The 22,206-nt window shown below is 42.9% G+C and overlaps 1 protein-coding gene across 1 annotated transcript in view; it reads right to left on the bottom strand.

Annotated features, from left to right (window-relative positions):
* The window catches only part of LOC136797453 (myosin heavy chain, clone 203-like), a 45,559-nt gene that overhangs the window by 3,857 nt on the left and 19,496 nt on the right, over positions 1-22,206 (bottom strand). Inside the window, exons 14-18 of the mRNA XM_067054028.1 lie at positions 3,559-3,636; positions 2,748-2,888; positions 2,045-2,138; positions 1,457-1,594; positions 445-583 (exon numbers count right to left, since the gene is read on the bottom strand). Coding sequence (XP_066910129.1) covers positions 445-583; positions 1,457-1,594; positions 2,045-2,138; positions 2,748-2,888; positions 3,559-3,636 — 590 coding nt within the window. The remainder of the gene's footprint in view (positions 1-444; positions 584-1,456; positions 1,595-2,044; positions 2,139-2,747; positions 2,889-3,558; positions 3,637-22,206) is intronic.

The raw sequence follows: 22,206 nt of genomic DNA, 5'->3' as shown, positions 1-22,206 counted from the left end.
GATCTCTTAGATTAGCGGTTGGGACTCTGGTTCAGAGGTTTGAAGTCCCTCCTTTATATAAACCCTGGAAGTAGTTTCTCGATCCCTTCCAATAAGAATCTTTGATCGGAGTTTTTTGAAAAGTGGTACCCTAATGGTAGCACAACAGCGGTACAAATGCAACGAGAGCGCTAGATCTACTTTTTCTTGAATACTTGTGATGGCAGTTTAAATTTTAACATTGTAATGGCTTCTTTACGGGTACTTCCAAGGAAATCCGATCAGAGATGGCGGGTATAGTTTAGTACAGAGTTTATAAAAGTCTGTGTTCGAATTTAGCGTTAAGAATTAACACACGTAGAAACCTAAGGACATAAGAGTTTAAATCGAGATATAGGGTAGTCGAGATTTACTGTATTGATATATTTCCAATCTATAATTCAAATCAAACTCAAGCAAACTTACGTCCGAACAACAGCACCTTGTCCGGAATGCGGAACAAAACCATTCCCGTAATGCGGATGACTACACCCTAAGCCGTCCACTGAACTCATCGTTTCCTGTGGGATATTATGTTGGTTGATAGGGTGAGAAACGTTGAAACCTGTTAAGAATGAAATAAAATCGACTATCAATCGATGCGTAATATTCTAAAAAGTCAGATTTATACCGGAAATTCAGGGGGATTCAAAGCCTTGCGCTTCGGTTTCATTCAGCTTAAAGCTTGGTTTTCAAGATCAGTAGATCAGTTTAGATGGAATTTAAATTATTGATAAAGTTACTTTTACATCACCAATGAGGCTGATGAACATTGTTCTTAGTCTTTCAGACACAATGTTTATTCTAAAGGCCGATCTTCACTTGCGCGCACTGCGATCACAATTTTTCGAGCAAAGCTTCCACGCTATTGGTCCAAAGAAAAATGAAACAATTACATTGGCGCGATCTGACGTAACGGTTAAAAATTTTTTTTTTCGAGCGCGCGCTACATTTTTACAACGTTATCTTTTTTTCCAAGCAAAAAGGGTAGAAGACAAAAGGTGCGATCACAGCGCGCGCAAGTGGAGACCGGCCTTAAAGTTAATTCGATTGTGTGCAGTCTTTTGTACTACCGTTTGAAAACTACGACATCGTTTTCATATCATTTCGTTGCGTCTCCACATGGTAGCAAAAAGGCTTAAGTTTGTAGTTGTAATACGAGTTTTTAGATAGAGTCGATATTTTACGTGGATAGCCCAGTAATCTAGGGCTTTTAGACAGTCTTTCGATTGTTTTCACGGGGTCCATGGCCAGCCGGCTCGGCTATTTATGAACTGAACGGAACATTGAAAGAAGTCGTATTTCGAACCGCGAATCTCTGGTTTAAGACGCTGACGCCTTGACCACTTGGTCATCGCTCCTTAAGTTTTTGATTTTTCTCAACACGCCTAGAACATAGTCTACTAGAACATAGTCTACTAAATATAGTATAATGTACCATTTGGTGTAGATGTTTTCATATTAGGTCTTTGTTTACCAGACTGTGGCGGAGTTGGGCGGTGTTTGGCGTTGTTACATTGATGGTGGTCATCCACCCCTTCTTGTTGTTGCTGCGACAACACATTGTAACGGTTTTCTATGAGGGAATGAATGGATATATGCTTAAGTATCAGTGATTGTATATGAAAAATGATTTTACACAGCCAATTTACCATTATTCAGCATTATCAATTAAATTTTACTAAATTTTGAAAATTGCCACTATTTGAGCCTAGCCGTGACACGGAAGGATTTTGAGTTGAAGTAGTTATGTAAATTTTCCTTTCTGACTCTATCAATTCATTCATTTAATTCCTTTGTAATCATAAGCCAGTATCAGTTTTTTGAGCTTTGTCGCCAGGTTTCCGGGATTTAAAATCATTCGAATGTAAGACGAACGTCTGAGCAGACGAAAAACAGATATGTCATAAAAAGTCCCGCTCATAGGATAACAATGCTAGTTGAGTCACAGTTAAACAATGGAAATATTACCTATAAAAACAATAAATTATCGGACTATCAACGAAAAAACGATTTCGAAACATACCTAAATATTCACGCAAAGGTTGAAGTTCACTTCGATCTAATTTATCTTCCAAATCGTTTTGAAGAATGGCCATTTCTTTATCGTGTTTCTTGTCCTGTAGGGAATATAACAACAATCAATATGATGAGAATTGTCGAGGAGTCAACTAATGGCTGTATGGACAATTCTAAGCAACACTTTACGCCGGCCCTCATTAAACGCCCGCCCGGCACTTATTACGCCAAAGTTCAATTTTCTTTCCATTTTTAGCCCGGCCCTAATTTAATTTCGATCCCTTACGCTTACAAGGGCCGGCGTATAAGGTAGTAGAAATATTAAAACACATCTGGTATTCTACAATCGACATACTCTGCTCCAAAGAGAAGCAGAAAATAGATCTGACAAACTTCTCCAAAAAAAGTCTAAAGGATTGACCATTGTTTTTCTTTAGCCAATCACCTCGCTCAAAAGCTCCTTGCATATTCTTTGAAAAATTGGATTGAAATCAACAAAGGGATCCGCAAGCCTGAGGATATCCTCTTACGGAGCCGCGACCTTTAGATTGAGTGTGTATGTAAAACATCATCAAAAGGGCTGCCCTAGCATTCTGAGAAACTGCTAAATAAGGTCTCAAGCAAGCAACGAAAAATAGACAACAAATCATGTAAAAACAATTGAAGAACATTTTCTTTTTCCTGCTTCTCATAAAAAAACACCCACTTACGTTAGTGGATAGTGCTTCATTCAATTCTTGCAACGATTTTTTGAAACTGTTCAGTTCATCTGCAATATCTGTTGGAGAAGAATCATCAGCTATTGGAGGTAGTGTTCCATCCACTGAGTCTTTCTTCTTCAATAACAGGTTCTGTTGGAAAAAAGAAAATGAAGAAAAATCAATAAAAAGTAAGTAAGTCTGCGACCGCATTCGGAGACGACCCGAAGGCTCCTCTTTCGATAGGTAGGGGAGGGCGCCACTCTTTCTCCCTGGATTGCTCCACTTACCCTTGATCCTTCTGCTGAGCATCAAGCAGAAAGGCATCAAGTACCATTTTTGGGAATCTTTGGAATAAACCAGCTGGGTTTGAACCCACAACCTTGCGCACCGTAGCCAGATCGCTAAAAAAGAATAACTTTGTACCCAACGTGAAAACACCCTGTGGAAACCACGTCTTGAATAGTCCAGAATGGGTTTTGATAAAGAAAGCGTATCAAAGATGTATGTATTTTAACGTAACGTTTTTTATTGAAACGTTCAAGTTCAGGTCACTCGAGAAAATTTGCGTGTTTTAATGGAATTTAATCTCGCGAACCAGCATAATCGATTTATTTCATGGGATTTAATTTTCGCGAAAGTTAAAAGGTAACAAAAGCTAAAAGCCTGTTTTTTAATAAGCAAAAGCTGACCAAGAAAATCTAAAAAATGTGTCTCGTCGAAAATGTTCGCGAATCAACAAAACGACATTTTAATGGGAATTTAATTTATGGGTCACTTAAACAGAATATAAATGTGAAAAAAACCAAGTCAATCAACAAACCTTGGCGAGCTCAAGGAAAGCAGGGTCATCACGTTCCAACTTGTTTTCTTCGAGTCTTTCAATGTAAGTGTATAGTGACTAAAAAATGAAATCGAAGGACATCATTTATCGTATTTCCTACCATTTGCTTACACGACTTTTATCTGATATTCCGATGGCGGATTGACGACCGCCCACGCTAAAGCTTTAAAGCAGCGGGCCAATTTCCCATCAGAGAGGAATGATAGTCGGCCTTTGATGTGCCGCATCCCCAGTCGGGTTCAACAGCCCTTGCCCGTAATCCTAAAAATATTTCGGTTGGATCCACCAATTCCCGAAAACGAGGGCTGGTTTACCAGACCTCCTGCTGCAAAATTCTTGACGCGGTCTCGCAAAATTCCGTAATGTAAATCTTCCAGATGTTGAAAATTTTCCCGACCTTCAGAGCTTTAGCGTATCGGATGAAAATTACACTATCTGGGTGGAAGATAAACACAACTTTAAAGACGAACAGTTTCAGCGCCGCACAAGCACAAATTTGATAAATTCTTCTGTTCATTCTGCTTTGTCAGCATAGCAGAGGCGTGTCTCATTTCTATTTCAAAAAAGTTAATTTTTAAACCTTAACAATCGGCCGATGATAACTAAATCTTAGATATTTAGCCTTAAGGCCCATCAAGAGATACCCTTATCGGGGAAACTTCGTCGGAGACAAGTGACGAAATTTTGGACAAGTGACGAATATTTTCCCCGACCAAAATTTTCCCCGGCCTTAATGCGTTTACCAACTACCAGCAAGTGACGAATATTTTCCCCCGACGAAAATATCTTTTTGTCCAACTCTTCTTCAAAGTAGAAATGATGACAAATTGACTATTTTCAAAAACTTTTCTTCTTCTTTCTTTCTATAACTGGCTTACACTGGAGTCGTTTATAATGCATGTAATACAGTAATATAGGTGTGATATGATAATACCATTATTGATACGGGATAATATAATTTTGTATAATGATGTCCTTTAGGACGAAAAATCTTTGAACACTACTTTTGAGAAGCCGTGTGTAAAGTTTTACTAATGAACAAATCGAAAGAAAATATTTGTTACTACTTGACATACACAATGCTGTAGTACGGTCTAGTTGTGCAAATATTGTGCACAAAGGCGTAAAAGCATGAAACTTTGCACAATGGTAGTTTAGGGGTCAAAAATGGATTTAAATCTCAGACCCAAAAAATTGACACCTGTTTGTGTATTTTACAGACCAGAATAGGTTTCCAGGCTAAAATGAAAATCTTTTTCTCCAAAGTATGTCATGTTACATACCGTTGGAAAGCATGTTTCATGCCCGTTCAGAAAAACATTACAACCTATATCTGAAAATGAAGCCAATAAAAGTTATTGGGGAAGGTTGTTTGAAAAATGACCGAAAATGACATAATTGCTGACGTCAGCAAAAATTCCAGGACCACGCAGACACGTTTATTTTTGTGAAATTCAATAGAGGATCTTTCAATGACCAAATGGATAGCTTTGCTTGAGAGTTAACCTCACTTGACATAGAATATGGCGTTTTCATGACCGGTCGAAAGCCTTAGGCTAAAGGGTTTGCACCGGGCATGCCCATGGTAGAGCATTACTAAGGCAAAATTTGTCAACCTAACAATACTCAAAAAAACTATTGTAAAATAAGCTTGCAGCTGATCTAACCAATAGTATTTAGTACCTTAGAGGTACTCTATTGAATTTCACAAAAATAAACACGTTTGGGTGGTCCTGGAGTTTTTGCTGACATCAGCAATTACGTCATTTTCGGTCATTTTTCAAACAACCTTCCCCAATAACTTTAATTGGCTTGATTTTCAGATATGGGTTGTAATGTTTTTCTGAACGGGCATGAAACATGCTTTCCAACAGTATGTAACATGACATACTTTGGAGAAAAAAATTTTCATTTAAGCCTGGAAACCTATTCTGGTCTGTAAAATACACAAACAGGTGCCAATTTTTTGGGTCTGAGATTTAAATCCATTTTTGACCCCTAAACTACCATTGTGCAAAGTTTCATGCTTTTACGCCCTTGTGCACAATGTTTATGACTTTTGGCGCATTTAGACTGCACTACTGGAGTTTGAAAAGGTTTTAAAAATTTTAATGATTAAAATATCCGGTGTGAAAAGATAAAAACTTGAAAATTACGTAAGCAAAATGGAATCCCTAACATTGCAAAGCTCGCTCCACATAAAGCTTATGCATGCTTTATAAATAGCTACAAGCATAAAATCACGTACTTTAAGCGAACAATAGATGGCATTGACGATTTTCTACACCAGCTTGACAACATCATTACAACAGAATTCATACCAAACATCACTGGTGGTATCCAGCCTACAGCCAACGAACGAAAGCTATTTTCTCTCCCAACAAGCATGGGTGGGTTGGGAATACCTATCTTTGCTGAGGAAGCCAAGAACGAGTTCAAAAACTCAATCGAGATGACACAAAGTCTGGCTAACAACATAGCCAACCAAGAACGATCATATAATCTGGATCAAAACGAACAGCGAAAAATAAAGAACAACATCAAGGCGTGTCGCAGAGAAAACCATCGGACGAAAGCAGATCATGTGTTCGAGAACATGACAACAACGCAGCAACGCTTACACGAAATTAACTCGACGAAAGGAGCATCAATCTGGCTCTCGACTCTCCCACTCAAAGAGGAGGGTTACCAACTCGACAAAGGCGTGTGTTGGGATCTCATCAAGATACGCTACGGGAAACCGCTAAGGTGACTTCCTGAAACATGTTCATGTGGTGCACGATTCGATCTTCAGCATGCCTTATCCTGTAAGAAAGGGGGTTTTGTTACATTGCGTCATAACATCTTAAGAAACATCACTGCCGATCTTCTGACTGAGATCTGTAAGGACGTACGAATTGAACCTCCGCTTCAGACGATCACTGGTGAAGAGATGTCGAAATGCTCTATAAAGTCAAATGAAGCAAGATTGGATGTGAGTGCTAGGGATTTCTGGATTCCATATCAGAAGGCATTTTTTGATATAAGGGTGTTTAACCCATTAGCCGGACGTTATGGAAATATGAATATCGAGAAAGCTCACGAAATTAACAAAAAAGAGAATAAGAGGGCATACAATGAGCGTGTGATTCAGTTCAGATTCTGTTCAAATGGAGGTAAAGGACGCAAATTTAGAAAATTTTATCAGAGACTCAGCCAAATGATTGCTGAAAAGCGTGGAATTAACTACAACATCGCAACAAATTGGATAAATCGAAAGATTTCATTTGCCTTGAACAATTGTTATCATCATGTGTGTTAGAGGATCACGGTCATTGAGAGACCAAAACCTCACTGAATCAAATGACATTGAAATTGCTAAAGCAATTTCCAAAATCAATTTTTAAATTTTTATTCATTTATTAAATTTCCCAAACTACCGATTTTATAAAAGAAGTTTATTAGAATTGTTTTATAGCGTACCGGGAATGCCTCCGGCTTTCATTATTGTATAAGTTAAGATAATATATTCATTATCCAAAAAAGAAAAGAAAAAAAAAAGCTAAATGGAATTTTGACGTTTACAAATGAAATGCTTGAAATTGACGTAAAATGTTTTGATATTATCAAACTGACGTCAAATACTTTTTGAACAACATTAACTATTCAATCTAGAAAAGTTGCAACAAAACATTAGAATCAAAACAAATAAAAGATGAGAGCGCTGAGAACGACAATCACGAACATTTAAAACACAACTTTCTTCAAACCACGAACATTGTTAATACAAAAAACTTTATAGTAGGAGCAAACACAGACAAAAAACAAAAGAATGGAAAAATTACATGCATTAGCAACACCTGAATCATTAAGAAAAAATTTTGGGGTAAGTGACTTGAAATTAATTTGAAATATTTTTAATCTTATAAATTAAACTCTACTGTACCTTCGAAAATCATCTACTAGACGTCTGAATCACACTGACCACCGAGCGCACATTTCGGTGGAGCCTCTCCTTTGGCTACTCGACCAGATTTCGATTTGATGATAGATCTGCTAGAAAGGGACTTGAATATCGAAAGGTTGAAGAAGAGCACAAGGAGAGGGGTAAGAGGTGGGTAAAGTGAAAGAGTTCAGCTTTGACTCTTTCACATCAAAAAGCGAGCGCACATTTCGGTGGAGCCTCTCCTTTGGCTACTCGACCAGATTTCGACTTGATGATAGATCTGCTAGAAAGGTCTTGAAAATCGAAAGGTTGAAGAAGAGCACAAGGAGAGGGGAGAGAGGTAGAGTTGGGTAAAGTGAAAGAGTTCAGCTTTGTCTCTTTCACATCAAAAAGCGAGCGCACATTTCGGTGGAGCCTCTCCTTTGGCTACTCGACCAGATTTCGACTTGATGATAGATCTGCTAGAAAGGGTCTTGAAAATCGAAAGGTTGAAGAAGAGCACAAGGAGAGGGGTAAGAGGTGGGTAGAGTGAAAGAGTTCAGCTTTGTCTCTTTCACATCAAAAAGAAAGCGCACATTTCGGTGGAGCCTCTCCTTTGGCTACTCGACCAGATTTTGACTTGATGATAGATCTGCTAGAAAGGGTCTTGAATATCGAAAGGTTGAAGAAGAGCACAAGGAGAGGGGTAAGAGGTGGGTAGAGTGAAAGAGTTCAGCTTTGTCTCTTTCACATCAAAAAGCGAGCGCACATTTCGGTGGAGCCTCTCCTTTGGCTACTCGACCAGATTTCGACTTGATGATAGATCTGCTAGAAAGGGTCTTGAAAATCGAAAGGTTGAAGAAGAGCACAGGGAGAAGGGTAAGAGGTGGGTAAAGTGAAAGAGTTCAGCTTTGTCTCTTTCACATCAAAAAGCGAGCGCACATTTCGGTGGAGCCTCTCCTTTGGCTACTCGACCAGATTTCGACTTGATGATAGATCTGCTAGAAAGGGTCTTGAAAATCGAAAGGTTGAAGAAGAGCACAAGGAGAGGGGAGGGTAAGAGGTGGGTAAAGTGAAAGAGTTCAGCTTTGTCTCTTTCACAAAAAAAGCGAGCGCAAATTTCGGTGGAGCCTCTCCTTTGGCTACTCGACCAGATTTCGACTTGATGATAGATCTGCTAGAAAGGGTCTGAATATCGAAAATGATTGAAGAAGAGCACAAGGAGAGGGGTAAGAGGTGGGTAAAGTGAAAGAGTTCAGCTTTGTCTCTTTCACATCAAAAAGCGAGCGCACATTTCGGTGGAGCCTCTCCTTTGGCTACTCGACCAGATTTCGATTTGATGATAGATCTGCTAGAAAGGGTCTTGAAAATCGAAAGGTTGAAGAAGAGCACAAGGAGAGGGGTAAGAGGTGGGGTAAAGTGAAAGAGTTCAGCTTTGTCTCTTTCACATCAAAAAGCGAGCGCACATTTCGGTGGAGCCTCTCCTTTGGCTACTCGACCAGATTTCGACTTGATGATAGATCTGCTAGAAAGGGTCTTGAAAATCGAAAGGTTGAAGAAGAGCACAAGGAGAGGGGTAAGAGGTGGGTAAAGTGAAAGAGTTCAGCTTTGTCTCTTTCACATCAAAAAGCGAGCGCACATTTCGGTGGAGCCTCTCCTTTGGCTACTCGACCAGATTTCGACTTGATGATAGATCTGCTAGAAAGGGTCTTGAAAATCGAAATGTTGAAGAAGAGCACAAGGAGGGGGGTAAGAGGTGGGTAAAGTGAAAGAGTTCAGCTTTGTCTCTTTCACATCAAAAAGCGAGCGCACATTTCGGTGGAGCCTCTCCTTTGGCTACTCGACCAGATTTCGACTTGATGATAGATCTGCTAGAAAGGGTCTTGAAAATCGAAAGGTTGAAGAAGAGCACAAGGGAGGGGTAAGAGGTGGTAAAGTGAAAGAGTTCAGCTTTGTCTCTTTCACATCAAAAAGCGAGCGCACATTTCGGTGGAGCCTCTCCTTGGCTACTCGACCAGATTTCGACTTGATGATAGATCTGCTAGAAAGGGTCTTGAAAATCGAAAGGTTGAAGAAGAGCACAAGGAGAGGGGTAAGAGGTGGGTAAAGTGAAAGAGTTCAGCTTTGTCTCTTTCACATCAAAAAGCGAGCGCACATTTCGGTGGAGCCTCTCCTTTGGCTACTCGACCAGATTTCGACTTGATGATAGATCTGCTAGAAAGGGTCTTGAAAATCGAAAGGTTGAAGAAGAGCACAAGGAGAGGGGTAAGAGGTGGGGTAAAGTGAAAGAGTTCAGCTTTGTCTCTTTCACATCAAAAAGCGAGCGCACATTTCGGTGGAGCCTCTCCTTTGGCTACTCGACCAGATTTCGACTTGATGATAGATCTGCTAGAAAGGGTCTTGAAAATCGAAAGGTGAAGAAGAAGAGCACAAGGAGAGGGGTAAGAGGTGGGTAAAGTGAAAGAGTTCAGCTTTGTCTCTTTCACATCAAAAAGCGAGCGCACATTTCGGTGGAGCCTCTCCTTTGGCTACTCGACCAGATTTCGACTTGATGATAGATCTGCTAGAAAGGGTCTTGAAAATCGAAAGGTTGAAGAAGAGCACAAGGAGAGGGGTAAGAGGTGGGTAAAGTGAAAGAGTTCAGCTTTGTCTCTTTCACATCAAAAAGCGAGCGCACATTTCGGTGGAGCCTCTCCTTTGGCTACTCGACCAGATTTCGACTTGATGATAGATCTGCTAGAAAGGGTCTTGAAAATCGAAAGGTTGAAGAAGAGCACAAGGAGAGGGGTAAGAGTTGGGTAAAGTGAAAGAGTTCAGCCTTGTCTCTTTCACATCAAAAAGCGAGCGCACATTTCGGTGGAGCCTCTCCTTTGGCTACTCGACCAGATTTCGACTTGATGATAGATCTGCTAGAAAGGGTCTTGAAAATCGAAAGGTTGAAGAAGAGCACAAGGAGAGGGGTAAGAGGTGGGTAAAGTGAAAGAGTTCAGCTTTGTCTCTTTCACATCAAAAAGCGAGCGCACATTTCGGTGGAGCCTCTCCTTTGGCTACTCGACCAGATTTCGACTTGATGATAGATCTGCTAGAAAGGGTCTTGAAAATCGAAAGGTTGAAGAAGAGCACAAGGAGAGGGGTAAGAGGTGGGTAAAGTGAAAGAGTTCAGCTTTGTCTCTTTCATATCAAAAAGCGAGCGCACATTTCAGTGGAGCCTCTCCTTTGGCTACTCGACCAGATTTCGACTTGATGATAGATCTGCTAGAAAGGGTCTTGAAAATCGAAAGGTTGAAGAAGAGCACAAGGAGAGGGGTAAGAGGTGGGTAAAGTGAAAGAGTTCAGCTTTGTCTCTTTCACATCAAAAAGCGAGCGCACATTTCGGTGGAGCCTCTCCTTTGGCTACTCGACCAGATTTCGACTTGATGATAGATCTGCTAGAAAGGGTCTTGAAAATCGAAAGGTTGAAGAAGAGCACAAGGAGAGGGGTAAGAGGTGGGTAAAGTGAAAGAGTTCAGCTTTGTCTCTTTCACATCAAAAAGCGAGCGCACATTTCGGTGGAGCCTCTCCTTTGGCTACTCGACCAGATTTCGACTTGATGATAGATCTGCTAGAAAGGGTCTTGAAAATCGAAAGGTTGAAGAAGAGCACAAGGAGAGGGGTAAGAGGTGGGTAAAGTGAAAGAGTTCAGCTTTGTCTCTTTCACATCAAAAGCGAGCGCACATTTCGGTGGAGCCTCTCCTTTGGCTACTCGACCAGATTTCGACTTGATGATAGATCTGCTAGAAAGGGTCTTGAAAATCGAAAGGTTGAAGAAGAGCACAAGGAGAGGGGTAAGAGGTGGGTAAAGTGAAAGAGTTCAGCTTTGTCTCTTTCACATCAAAAAGCGAGCGCACATTTCGGTGGAGCCTCTCCTTTGGCTACTCGACCAGATTTCGACTTGATGATAGATCTGCTAGAAAGGGTCTTGAAAATCGAAAGGTTGAAGAAGAGCACAAGGAGAGGGGTAAGAGGTGGGTAAAGTGAAAGAGTTCAGCTTTGTCTCTTTCACATCAAAAAGCGAGCGCACATTTCGGTGGAGCCTCTCCTTTGGCTACTCGACCAGATTTCGACTTGATGATAGATCTGCTAGAAAGGGTCTTGAAAATCGAAAGGTTGAAGAAGAGCACAAGGAGAGGGGTAAGAGGTGGGTAAAGTGAAAGAGTTCAGCTTTGTCTCTTTCACATCAAAAAGCGAGCGCACATTTCGGTGGAGCCTCTCCTTTGGCTACTCGACCAGATTTCGACTTGATGATAGATCTGCTAGAAAGGGTCTTGAAAATCGAAAGGTTGAAGAAGAGCACAAGGAGAGGGGTAAGAGGTGGGTAAAGTGAAAGAGTTCAGCTTTGTCTCTTTCACATCAAAAAGCGAGCGCACATTTCGGTGGAGCCTCTCCTTTGGCTACTCGACCAGATTTCGACTTGATGATAGATCTGCTAGAAAGGGTCTTGAAAATCGAAAGGTTGAAGAAGAGCACAAGGAGAGGGGTAAGAGGTGGGTAAAGTGAAAGAGTTCAGCTTTGTCTCTTTCACATCAAAAAGCGAGCGCACATTTCGGTGGAGCCTCTCCTTTGGCTACTCGACCAGATTTCGACTTGATGATAGATCTGCTAGAAAGGGTCTTGAAAATCGAAAGGTTGAAGAAGAGCACAAGGAGAGGGGTAAGAGGTGGGTAAAGTGAAAGAGTTCAGCTTTGTCTCTTTCACATCAAAAAGCGAGCGCACATTTCGGTGGAGCCTCTCCTTTGGCTACTCGACCAGATTTCGACTTGATGATAGATCTGCTAGAAAGGGTCTTGAAAATCGAAAGGTTGAAGAAGAGCACAAGGAGAGGGGTAAGAGGTGGGTAAAGTGAAAGAGTTCAGCTTTGTCTCTTTCACATCAAAAAGCGAGCGCACATTTCGGTGGAGCCTCTCCTTTGGCTACTCGACCAGATTTCGACTTGATGATAGATCTGCTAGAAAGGGTCTTGAAAATCGAAAGGTTGAAGAAGAGCACAAGGAGAGGGGTAAGAGGTGGGTAAAGTGAAAGAGTTCAGCTTTGTCTCTTTCACATCAAAAAGCGAGCGCACATTTCGGTGGAGCCTCTCCTTTGGCTACTCGACCAGATTTCGACTTGATGATAGATCTGCTAGAAAGGGTCTTGAAAATCGAAAGGTTGAAGAAGAGCACAAGGAGAGGGGTAAGAGGTGGGTAAAGTGAAAGAGTTCAGCTTTGTCTCTTTCACATCAAAAAGCGAGCGCACATTTCGGTGGAGCCTCTCCTTTGGCTACTCGACCAGATTTCGACTTGATGATAGATCTGCTAGAAAGGGTCTTGAAAATCGAAAGGTTGAAGAAGAGCACAAGGAGAGGGGTAAGAGGTGGGTAAAGTGAAAGAGTTCAGCTTTGTCTCTTTCACATCAAAAAGCGAGCGCACATTTCGGTGGAGCCTCTCCTTTGGCTACTCGACCAGATTTCGACTTGATGATAGATCTGCTAGAAAGGGTCTTGAAAATCGAAAGGTTGAAGAAGAGCACAAGGAGAGGGGTAAGAGGTGGGTAAAGTGAAAGAGTTCAGCTTTGTCTCTTTCACATCAAAAAGCGAGCGCACATTTCGGTGGAGCCTCTCCTTTGGCTACTCGACCAGATTTCGACTTGATGATAGATCTGCTAGAAAGGGTCTTGAAAATCGAAAGGTTGAAGAAGAGCACAAGGAGAGGGGTAAGAGGTGGGTAAAGTGAAAGAGTTCAGCTTTGTCTCTTTCACATCAAAAAGCGAGCGCACATTTCGGTGGAGCCTCTCCTTTGGCTACTCGACCAGATTTCGACTTGATGATAGATCTGCTAGAAAGGGTCTTGAAAATCGAAAGGTTGAAGAAGAGCACAAGGAGAGGGGTAAGAGGTGGGTAAAGTGAAAGAGTTCAGCTTTGTCTCTTTCACATCAAAAAGCGAGCGCACATTTCGGTGGAGCCTCTCCTTTGGCTACTCGACCAGATTTCGACTTGATGATAGATCTGCTAGAAAGGGTCTTGAAAATCGAAAGGTTGAAGAAGAGCACAAGGAGAGGGGTAAGAGGTGGGTAAAGTGAAAGAGTTCAGCTTTGTCTCTTTCACATCAAAAAGCGAGCGCACATTTCGGTGGAGCCTCTCCTTTGGCTACTCGACCAGATTTCGACTTGATGATAGATCTGCTAGAAAGGGTCTTGAAAATCGAAAGGTTGAAGAAGAGCACAAGGAGAGGGGTAAGAGGTGGGTAAAGTGAAAGAGTTCAGCTTTGTCTCTTTCACATCAAAAAGCGAGCGCACATTTCGGTGGAGCCTCTCCTTTGGCTACTCGACCAGATTTCGACTTGATGATAGATCTGCTAGAAAGGGTCTTGAAAATCGAAAGGTTGAAGAAGAGCACAAGGAGAGGGGTAAGAGGTGGGTAAAGTGAAAGAGTTCAGCTTTGTCTCTTTCACATCAAAAAGCGAGCGCACATTTCGGTGGAGCCTCTCCTTTGGCTACTCGACCAGATTTCGACTTGATGATAGATCTGCTAGAAAGGGTCTTGAAAATCGAAAGGTTGAAGAAGAGCACAAGGAGAGGGGTAAGAGGTGGGTAAAGTGAAAGAGTTCAGCTTTGTCTCTTTCACATCAAAAAGCGAGCGCACATTTCGGTGGAGCCTCTCCTTTGGCTACTCGACCAGATTTCGACTTGATGATAGATCTGCTAGAAAGGGTCTTGAAAATCGAAAGGTTGAAGAAGAGCACAAGGAGAGGGGTAAGAGGTGGGTAAAGTGAAAGAGTTCAGCTTTGTCTCTTTCACATCAAAAAGCGAGCGCACATTTCGGTGGAGCCTCTCCTTTGGCTACTCGACCAGATTTCGACTTGATGATAGATCTGCTAGAAAGGGTCTTGAAAATCGAAAGGTTGAAGAAGAGCACAAGGAGAGGGGTAAGAGGTGGGTAAAGTGAAAGAGTTCAGCTTTGTCTCTTTCACATCAAAAAGCGAGCGCACATTTCGGTGGAGCCTCTCCTTTGGCTACTCGACCAGATTTCGACTTGATGATAGATCTGCTAGAAAGGGTCTTGAAAATCGAAAGGTTGAAGAAGAGCACAAGGAGAGGGGTAAGAGGTGGGTAAAGTGAAAGAGTTCAGCTTTGTCTCTTTCACATCAAAAAGCGAGCGCACATTTCGGTGGAGCCTCTCCTTTGGCTACTCGACCAGATTTCGACTTGATGATAGATCTGCTAGAAAGGGTCTTGAAAATCGAAAGGTTGAAGAAGAGCACAAGGAGAGGGGTAAGAGGTGGGTAAAGTGAAAGAGTTCAGCTTTGTCTCTTTCACATCAAAAAGCGAGCGCACATTTCGGTGGAGCCTCTCCTTTGGCTACTCGACCAGATTTCGACTTGATGATAGATCTGCTAGAAAGGGTCTTGAAAATCGAAAGGTTGAAGAAGAGCACAAGGAGAGGGGTAAGAGGTGGGTAAAGTGAAAGAGTTCAGCTTTGTCTCTTTCACATCAAAAAGCGAGCGCACATTTCGGTGGAGCCTCTCCTTTGGCTACTCGACCAGATTTCGACTTGATGATAGATCTGCTAGAAAGGGTCTTGAAAATCGAAAGGTTGAAGAAGAGCACAAGGAGAGGGGTAAGAGGTGGGTAAAGTGAAAGAGTTCAGCTTTGTCTCTTTCACATCAAAAAGCGAGCGCACATTTCGGTGGAGCCTCTCCTTTGGCTACTCGACCAGATTTCGACTTGATGATAGATCTGCTAGAAAGGGTCTTGAAAATCGAAAGGTTGAAGAAGAGCACAAGGAGAGGGGTAAGAGGTGGGTAAAGTGAAAGAGTTCAGCTTTGTCTCTTTCACATCAAAAAGCGAGCGCACATTTCGGTGGAGCCTCTCCTTTGGCTACTCGACCAGATTTCGACTTGATGATAGATCTGCTAGAAAGGGTCTTGAAAATCGAAAGGTTGAAGAAGAGCACAAGGAGAGGGGTAAGAGGTGGGTAAAGTGAAAGAGTTCAGCTTTGTCTCTTTCACATCAAAAAGCGAGCGCACATTTCGGTGGAGCCTCTCCTTTGGCTACTCGACCAGATTTCGACTTGATGATAGATCTGCTAGAAAGGGTCTTGAAAATCGAAAGGTTGAAGAAGAGCACAAGGAGAGGGGTAAGAGGTGGGTAAAGTGAAAGAGTTCAGCTTTGTCTCTTTCACATCAAAAAGCGAGCGCACATTTCGGTGGAGCCTCTCCTTTGGCTACTCGACCAGATTTCGACTTGATGATAGATCTGCTAGAAAGGGTCTTGAAAATCGAAAGGTTGAAGAAGAGCACAAGGAGAGGGGTAAGAGGTGGGTAAAGTGAAAGAGTTCAGCTTTGTCTCTTTCACATCAAAAAGCGAGCGCACATTTCGGTGGAGCCTCTCCTTTGGCTACTCGACCAGATTTCGACTTGATGATAGATCTGCTAGAAAGGGTCTTGAAAATCGAAAGGTTGAAGAAGAGCACAAGGAGAGGGGTAAGAGGTGGGTAAAGTGAAAGAGTTCAGCTTTGTCTCTTTCACATCAAAAAGCGAGCGCACATTTCGGTGGAGCCTCTCCTTTGGCTACTCGACCAGATTTCGACTTGATGATAGATCTGCTAGAAAGGGTCTTGAAAATCGAAAGGTTGAAGAAGAGCACAAGGAGAGGGGTAAGAGGTGGGTAAAGTGAAAGAGTTCAGCTTTGTCTCTTTCACATCAAAAAGCGAGCGCACATTTCGGTGGAGCCTCTCCTTTGGCTACTCGACCAGATTTCGACTTGATGATAGATCTGCTAGAAAGGGTCTTGAAAATCGAAAGGTTGAAGAAGAGCACAAGGAGAGGGGTAAGAGGTGGGTAAAGTGAAAGAGTTCAGCTTTGTCTCTTTCACATCAAAAAGCGAGCGCACATTTCGGTGGAGCCTCTCCTTTGGCTACTCGACCAGATTTCGACTTGATGATAGATCTGCTAGAAAGGGTCTTGAAAATCGAAAGGTTGAAGAAGAGCACAAGGAGAGGGGTAAGAGGTGGGTAAAGTGAAAGAGTTCAGCTTTGTCTCTTTCACATCAAAAAGCGAGCGCACATTTCGGTGGAGCCTCTCCTTTGGCTACTCGACCAGATTTCGACTTGATGATAGATCTGCTAGAAAGGGTCTTGAAAATCGAAAGGTTGAAGAAGAGCACAAGGAGAGGGGTAAGAGGTGGGTAAAGTGAAAGAGTTCAGCTTTGTCTCTTTCACATCAAAAAGCGAGCGCACATTTCGGTGGAGCCTCTCCTTTGGCTACTCGACCAGATTTCGACTTGATGATAGATCTGCTAGAAAGGGTCTTGAAAATCGAAAGGTTGAAGAAGAGCACAAGGAGAGGGGTAAGAGGTGGGTAAAGTGAAAGAGTTCAGCTTTGTCTCTTTCACATCAAAAAGCGAGCGCACATTTCGGTGGAGCCTCTCCTTTGGCTACTCGACCAGATTTCGACTTGATGATAGATCTGCTAGAAAGGGTCTTGAAAATCGAAAGGTTGAAGAAGAGCACAAGGAGAGGGGTAAGAGGTGGGTAAAGTGAAAGAGTTCAGCTTTGTCTCTTTCACATCAAAAAGCGAGCGCACATTTCGGTGGAGCCTCTCCTTTGGCTACTCGACCAGATTTCGACTTGATGATAGATCTGCTAGAAAGGGTCTTGAAAATCGAAAGGTTGAAGAAGAGCACAAGGAGAGGGGTAAGAGGTGGGTAAAGTGAAAGAGTTCAGCTTTGTCTCTTTCACATCAAAAAGCGAGCGCACATTTCGGTGGAGCCTCTCCTTTGGCTACTCGACCAGATTTCGACTTGATGATAGATCTGCTAGAAAGGGTCTTGAAAATCGAAAGGTTGAAGAAGAGCACAAGGAGAGGGGTAAGAGGTGGGTAAAGTGAAAGAGTTCAGCTTTGTCTCTTTCACATCAAAAAGCGAGCGCACATTTCGGTGGAGCCTCTCCTTTGGCTACTCGACCAGATTTCGACTTGATGATAGATCTGCTAGAAAGGGTCTTGAAAATCGAAAGGTTGAAGAAGAGCACAAGGAGAGGGGTAAGAGGTGGGTAAAGTGAAAGAGTTCAGCTTTGTCTCTTTCACATCAAAAAGCGAGCGCACATTTCGGTGGAGCCTCTCCTTTGGCTACTCGACCAGATTTCGACTTGATGATAGATCTGCTAGAAAGGGTCTTGAAAATCGAAAGGTTGAAGAAGAGCACAAGGAGAGGGGTAAGAGGTGGGTAAAGTGAAAGAGTTCAGCTTTGTCTCTTTCACATCAAAAAGCGAGCGCACATTTCGGTGGAGCCTCTCCTTTGGCTACTCGACCAGATTTCGACTTGATGATAGATCTGCTAGAAAGGGTCTTGAAAATCGAAAGGTTGAAGAAGAGCACAAGGAGAGGGGTAAGAGGTGGGTAAAGTGAAAGAGTTCAGCTTTGTCTCTTTCACATCAAAAAGCGAGCGCACATTTCGGTGGAGCCTCTCCTTTGGCTACTCGACCAGATTTCGACTTGATGATAGATCTGCTAGAAAGGGTCTTGAAAATCGAAAGGTTGAAGAAGAGCACAAGGAGAGGGGTAAGAGGTGGGTAAAGTGAAAGAGTTCAGCTTTGTCTCTTTCACATCAAAAAGCGAGCGCACATTTCGGTGGAGCCTCTCCTTTGGCTACTCGACCAGATTTCGACTTGATGATAGATCTGCTAGAAAGGGTCTTGAAAATCGAAAGGTTGAAGAAGAGCACAAGGAGAGGGGTAAGAGGTGGGTAAAGTGAAAGAGTTCAGCTTTGTCTCTTTCACATCAAAAAGCGAGCGCACATTTCGGTGGAGCCTCTCCTTTGGCTACTCGACCAGATTTCGACTTGATGATAGATCTGCTAGAAAGGGTCTTGAAAATCGAAAGGTTGAAGAAGAGCACAAGGAGAGGGGTAAGAGGTGGGTAAAGTGAAAGAGTTCAGCTTTGTCTCTTTCACATCAAAAAGCGAGCGCACATTTCGGTGGAGCCTCTCCTTTGGCTACTCGACCAGATTTCGACTTGATGATAGATCTGCTAGAAAGGGTCTTGAAAATCGAAAGGTTGAAGAAGAGCACAAGGAGAGGGGTAAGAGGTGGGTAAAGTGAAAGAGTTCAGCTTTGTCTCTTTCACATCAAAAAGCGAGCGCACATTTCGGTGGAGCCTCTCCTTTGGCTACTCGACCAGATTTCGACTTGATGATAGATCTGCTAGAAAGGGTCTTGAAAATCGAAAGGTTGAAGAAGAGCACAAGGAGAGGGGTAAGAGGTGGGTAAAGTGAAAGAGTTCAGCTTTGTCTCTTTCACATCAAAAAGCGAGCGCACATTTCGGTGGAGCCTCTCCTTTGGCTACTCGACCAGATTTCGACTTGATGATAGATCTGCTAGAAAGGGTCTTGAAAATCGAAAGGTTGAAGAAGAGCACAAGGAGAGGGGTAAGAGGTGGGTAAAGTGAAAGAGTTCAGCTTTGTCTCTTTCACATCAAAAAGCGAGCGCACATTTCGGTGGAGCCTCTCCTTTGGCTACTCGACCAGATTTCGACTTGATGATAGATCTGCTAGAAAGGGTCTTGAAAATCGAAAGGTTGAAGAAGAGCACAAGGAGAGGGGTAAGAGGTGGGTAAAGTGAAAGAGTTCAGCTTTGTCTCTTTCACATCAAAAAGCGAGCGCACATTTCGGTGGAGCCTCTCCTTTGGCTACTCGACCAGATTTCGACTTGATGATAGATCTGCTAGAAAGGGTCTTGAAAATCGAAAGGTTGAAGAAGAGCACAAGGAGAGGGGTAAGAGGTGGGTAAAGTGAAAGAGTTCAGCTTTGTCTCTTTCACATCAAAAAGCGAGCGCACATTTCGGTGGAGCCTCTCCTTTGGCTACTCGACCAGATTTCGACTTGATGATAGATCTGCTAGAAAGGGTCTTGAAAATCGAAAGGTTGAAGAAGAGCACAAGGAGAGGGGTAAGAGGTGGGTAAAGTGAAAGAGTTCAGCTTTGTCTCTTTCACATCAAAAAGCGAGCGCACATTTCGGTGGAGCCTCTCCTTTGGCTACTCGACCAGATTTCGACTTGATGATAGATCTGCTAGAAAGGGTCTTGAAAATCGAAAGGTTGAAGAAGAGCACAAGGAGAGGGGTAAGAGGTGGGTAAAGTGAAAGAGTTCAGCTTTGTCTCTTTCACATCAAAAAGCGAGCGCACATTTCGGTGGAGCCTCTCCTTTGGCTACTCGACCAGATTTCGACTTGATGATAGATCTGCTAGAAAGGGTCTTGAAAATCGAAAGGTTGAAGAAGAGCACAAGGAGAGGGGTAAGAGGTGGGTAAAGTGAAAGAGTTCAGCTTTGTCTCTTTCACATCAAAAAGCGAGCGCACATTTCGGTGGAGCCTCTCCTTTGGCTACTCGACCAGATTTCGACTTGATGATAGATCTGCTAGAAAGGGTCTTGAAAATCGAAAGGTTGAAGAAGAGCACAAGGAGAGGGGTAAGAGGTGGGTAAAGTGAAAGAGTTCAGCTTTGTCTCTTTCACATCAAAAAGCGAGCGCACATTTCGGTGGAGCCTCTCCTTTGGCTACTCGACCAGATTTCGACTTGATGATAGATCTGCTAGAAAGGGTCTTGAAAATCGAAAGGTTGAAGAAGAGCACAAGGAGAGGGGTAAGAGGTGGGTAAAGTGAAAGAGTTCAGCTTTGTCTCTTTCACATCAAAAAGCGAGCGCACATTTCGGTGGAGCCTCTCCTTTGGCTACTCGACCAGATTTCGACTTGATGATAGATCTGCTAGAAAGGGTCTTGAAAATCGAAAGGTTGAAGAAGAGCACAAGGAGAGGGGTAAGAGGTGGGTAAAGTGAAAGAGTTCAGCTTTGTCTCTTTCACATCAAAAAGCGAGCGCACATTTCGGTGGAGCCTCTCCTTTGGCTACTCGACCAGATTTCGACTTGATGATAGATCTGCTAGAAAGGGTCTTGAAAATCGAAAGGTTGAAGAAGAGCACAAGGAGAGGGGTAAGAGGTGGGTAAAGTGAAAGAGTTCAGCTTTGTCTCTTTCACATCAAAAAGCGAGCGCACATTTCGGTGGAGCCTCTCCTTTGGCTACTCGACCAGATTTCGACTTGATGATAGATCTGCTAGAAAGGGTCTTGAAAATCGAAAGGTTGAAGAAGAGCACAAGGAGAGGGGTAAGAGGTGGGTAAAGTGAAAGAGTTCAGCTTTGTCTCTTTCACATCAAAAAGCGAGCGCACATTTCGGTGGAGCCTCTCCTTTGGCTACTCGACCAGATTTCGACTTGATGATAGATCTGCTAGAAAGGGTCTTGAAAATCGAAAGGTTGAAGAAGAGCACAAGGAGAGGGGTAAGAGGTGGGTAAAGTGAAAGAGTTCAGCTTTGTCTCTTTCACATCAAAAAGCGAGCGCACATTTCGGTGGAGCCTCTCCTTTGGCTACTCGACCAGATTTCGACTTGATGATAGATCTGCTAGAAAGGGTCTTGAAAATCGAAAGGTTGAAGAAGAGCACAAGGAGAGGGGTAAGAGGTGGGTAAAGTGAAAGAGTTCAGCTTTGTCTCTTTCACATCAAAAAGCGAGCGCACATTTCGGTGGAGCCTCTCCTTTGGCTACTCGACCAGATTTCGACTTGATGATAGATCTGCTAGAAAGGGTCTTGAAAATCGAAAGGTTGAAGAAGAGCACAAGGAGAGGGGTAAGAGGTGGGTAAAGTGAAAGAGTTCAGCTTTGTCTCTTTCACATCAAAAAGCGAGCGCACATTTCGGTGGAGCCTCTCCTTTGGCTACTCGACCAGATTTCGACTTGATGATAGATCTGCTAGAAAGGGTCTTGAAAATCGAAAGGTTGAAGAAGAGCACAAGGAGAGGGGTAAGAGGTGGGTAAAGTGAAAGAGTTCAGCTTTGTCTCTTTCACATCAAAAAGCGAGCGCACATTTCGGTGGAGCCTCTCCTTTGGCTACTCGACCAGATTTCGACTTGATGATAGATCTGCTAGAAAGGGTCTTGAAAATCGAAAGGTTGAAGAAGAGCACAAGGAGAGGGGTAAGAGGTGGGTAAAGTGAAAGAGTTCAGCTTTGTCTCTTTCACATCAAAAAGCGAGCGCACATTTCGGTGGAGCCTCTCCTTTGGCTACTCGACCAGATTTCGACTTGATGATAGATCTGCTAGAAAGGGTCTTGAAAATCGAAAGGTTGAAGAAGAGCACAAGGAGAGGGGTAAGAGGTGGGTAAAGTGAAAGAGTTCAGCTTTGTCTCTTTCACATCAAAAAGCGAGCGCACATTTCGGTGGAGCCTCTCCTTTGGCTACTCGACCAGATTTCGACTTGATGATAGATCTGCTAGAAAGGGTCTTGAAAATCGAAAGGTTGAAGAAGAGCACAAGGAGAGGGGTAAGAGGTGGGTAAAGTGAAAGAGTTCAGCTTTGTCTCTTTCACATCAAAAAGCGAGCGCACATTTCGGTGGAGCCTCTCCTTTGGCTACTCGACCAGATTTCGACTTGATGATAGATCTGCTAGAAAGGGTCTTGAAAATCGAAAGGTTGAAGAAGAGCACAAGGAGAGGGGTAAGAGGTGGGTAAAGTGAAAGAGTTCAGCTTTGTCTCTTTCACATCAAAAAGCGAGCGCACATTTCGGTGGAGCCTCTCCTTTGGCTACTCGACCAGATTTCGACTTGATGATAGATCTGCTAGAAAGGGTCTTGAAAATCGAAAGGTTGAAGAAGAGCACAAGGAGAGGG

This window comes from Clytia hemisphaerica, unplaced genomic scaffold (assembly GCF_902728285.1).
Source record: "Clytia hemisphaerica strain Z4C2 unplaced genomic scaffold, Clytia hemisphaerica genome assembly, whole genome shotgun sequence".
NCBI lineage: Eukaryota > Metazoa > Cnidaria > Hydrozoa > Leptothecata > Clytiidae > Clytia > Clytia hemisphaerica.
This window is presented reverse-complemented; position numbering and strand designations above follow the sequence as displayed.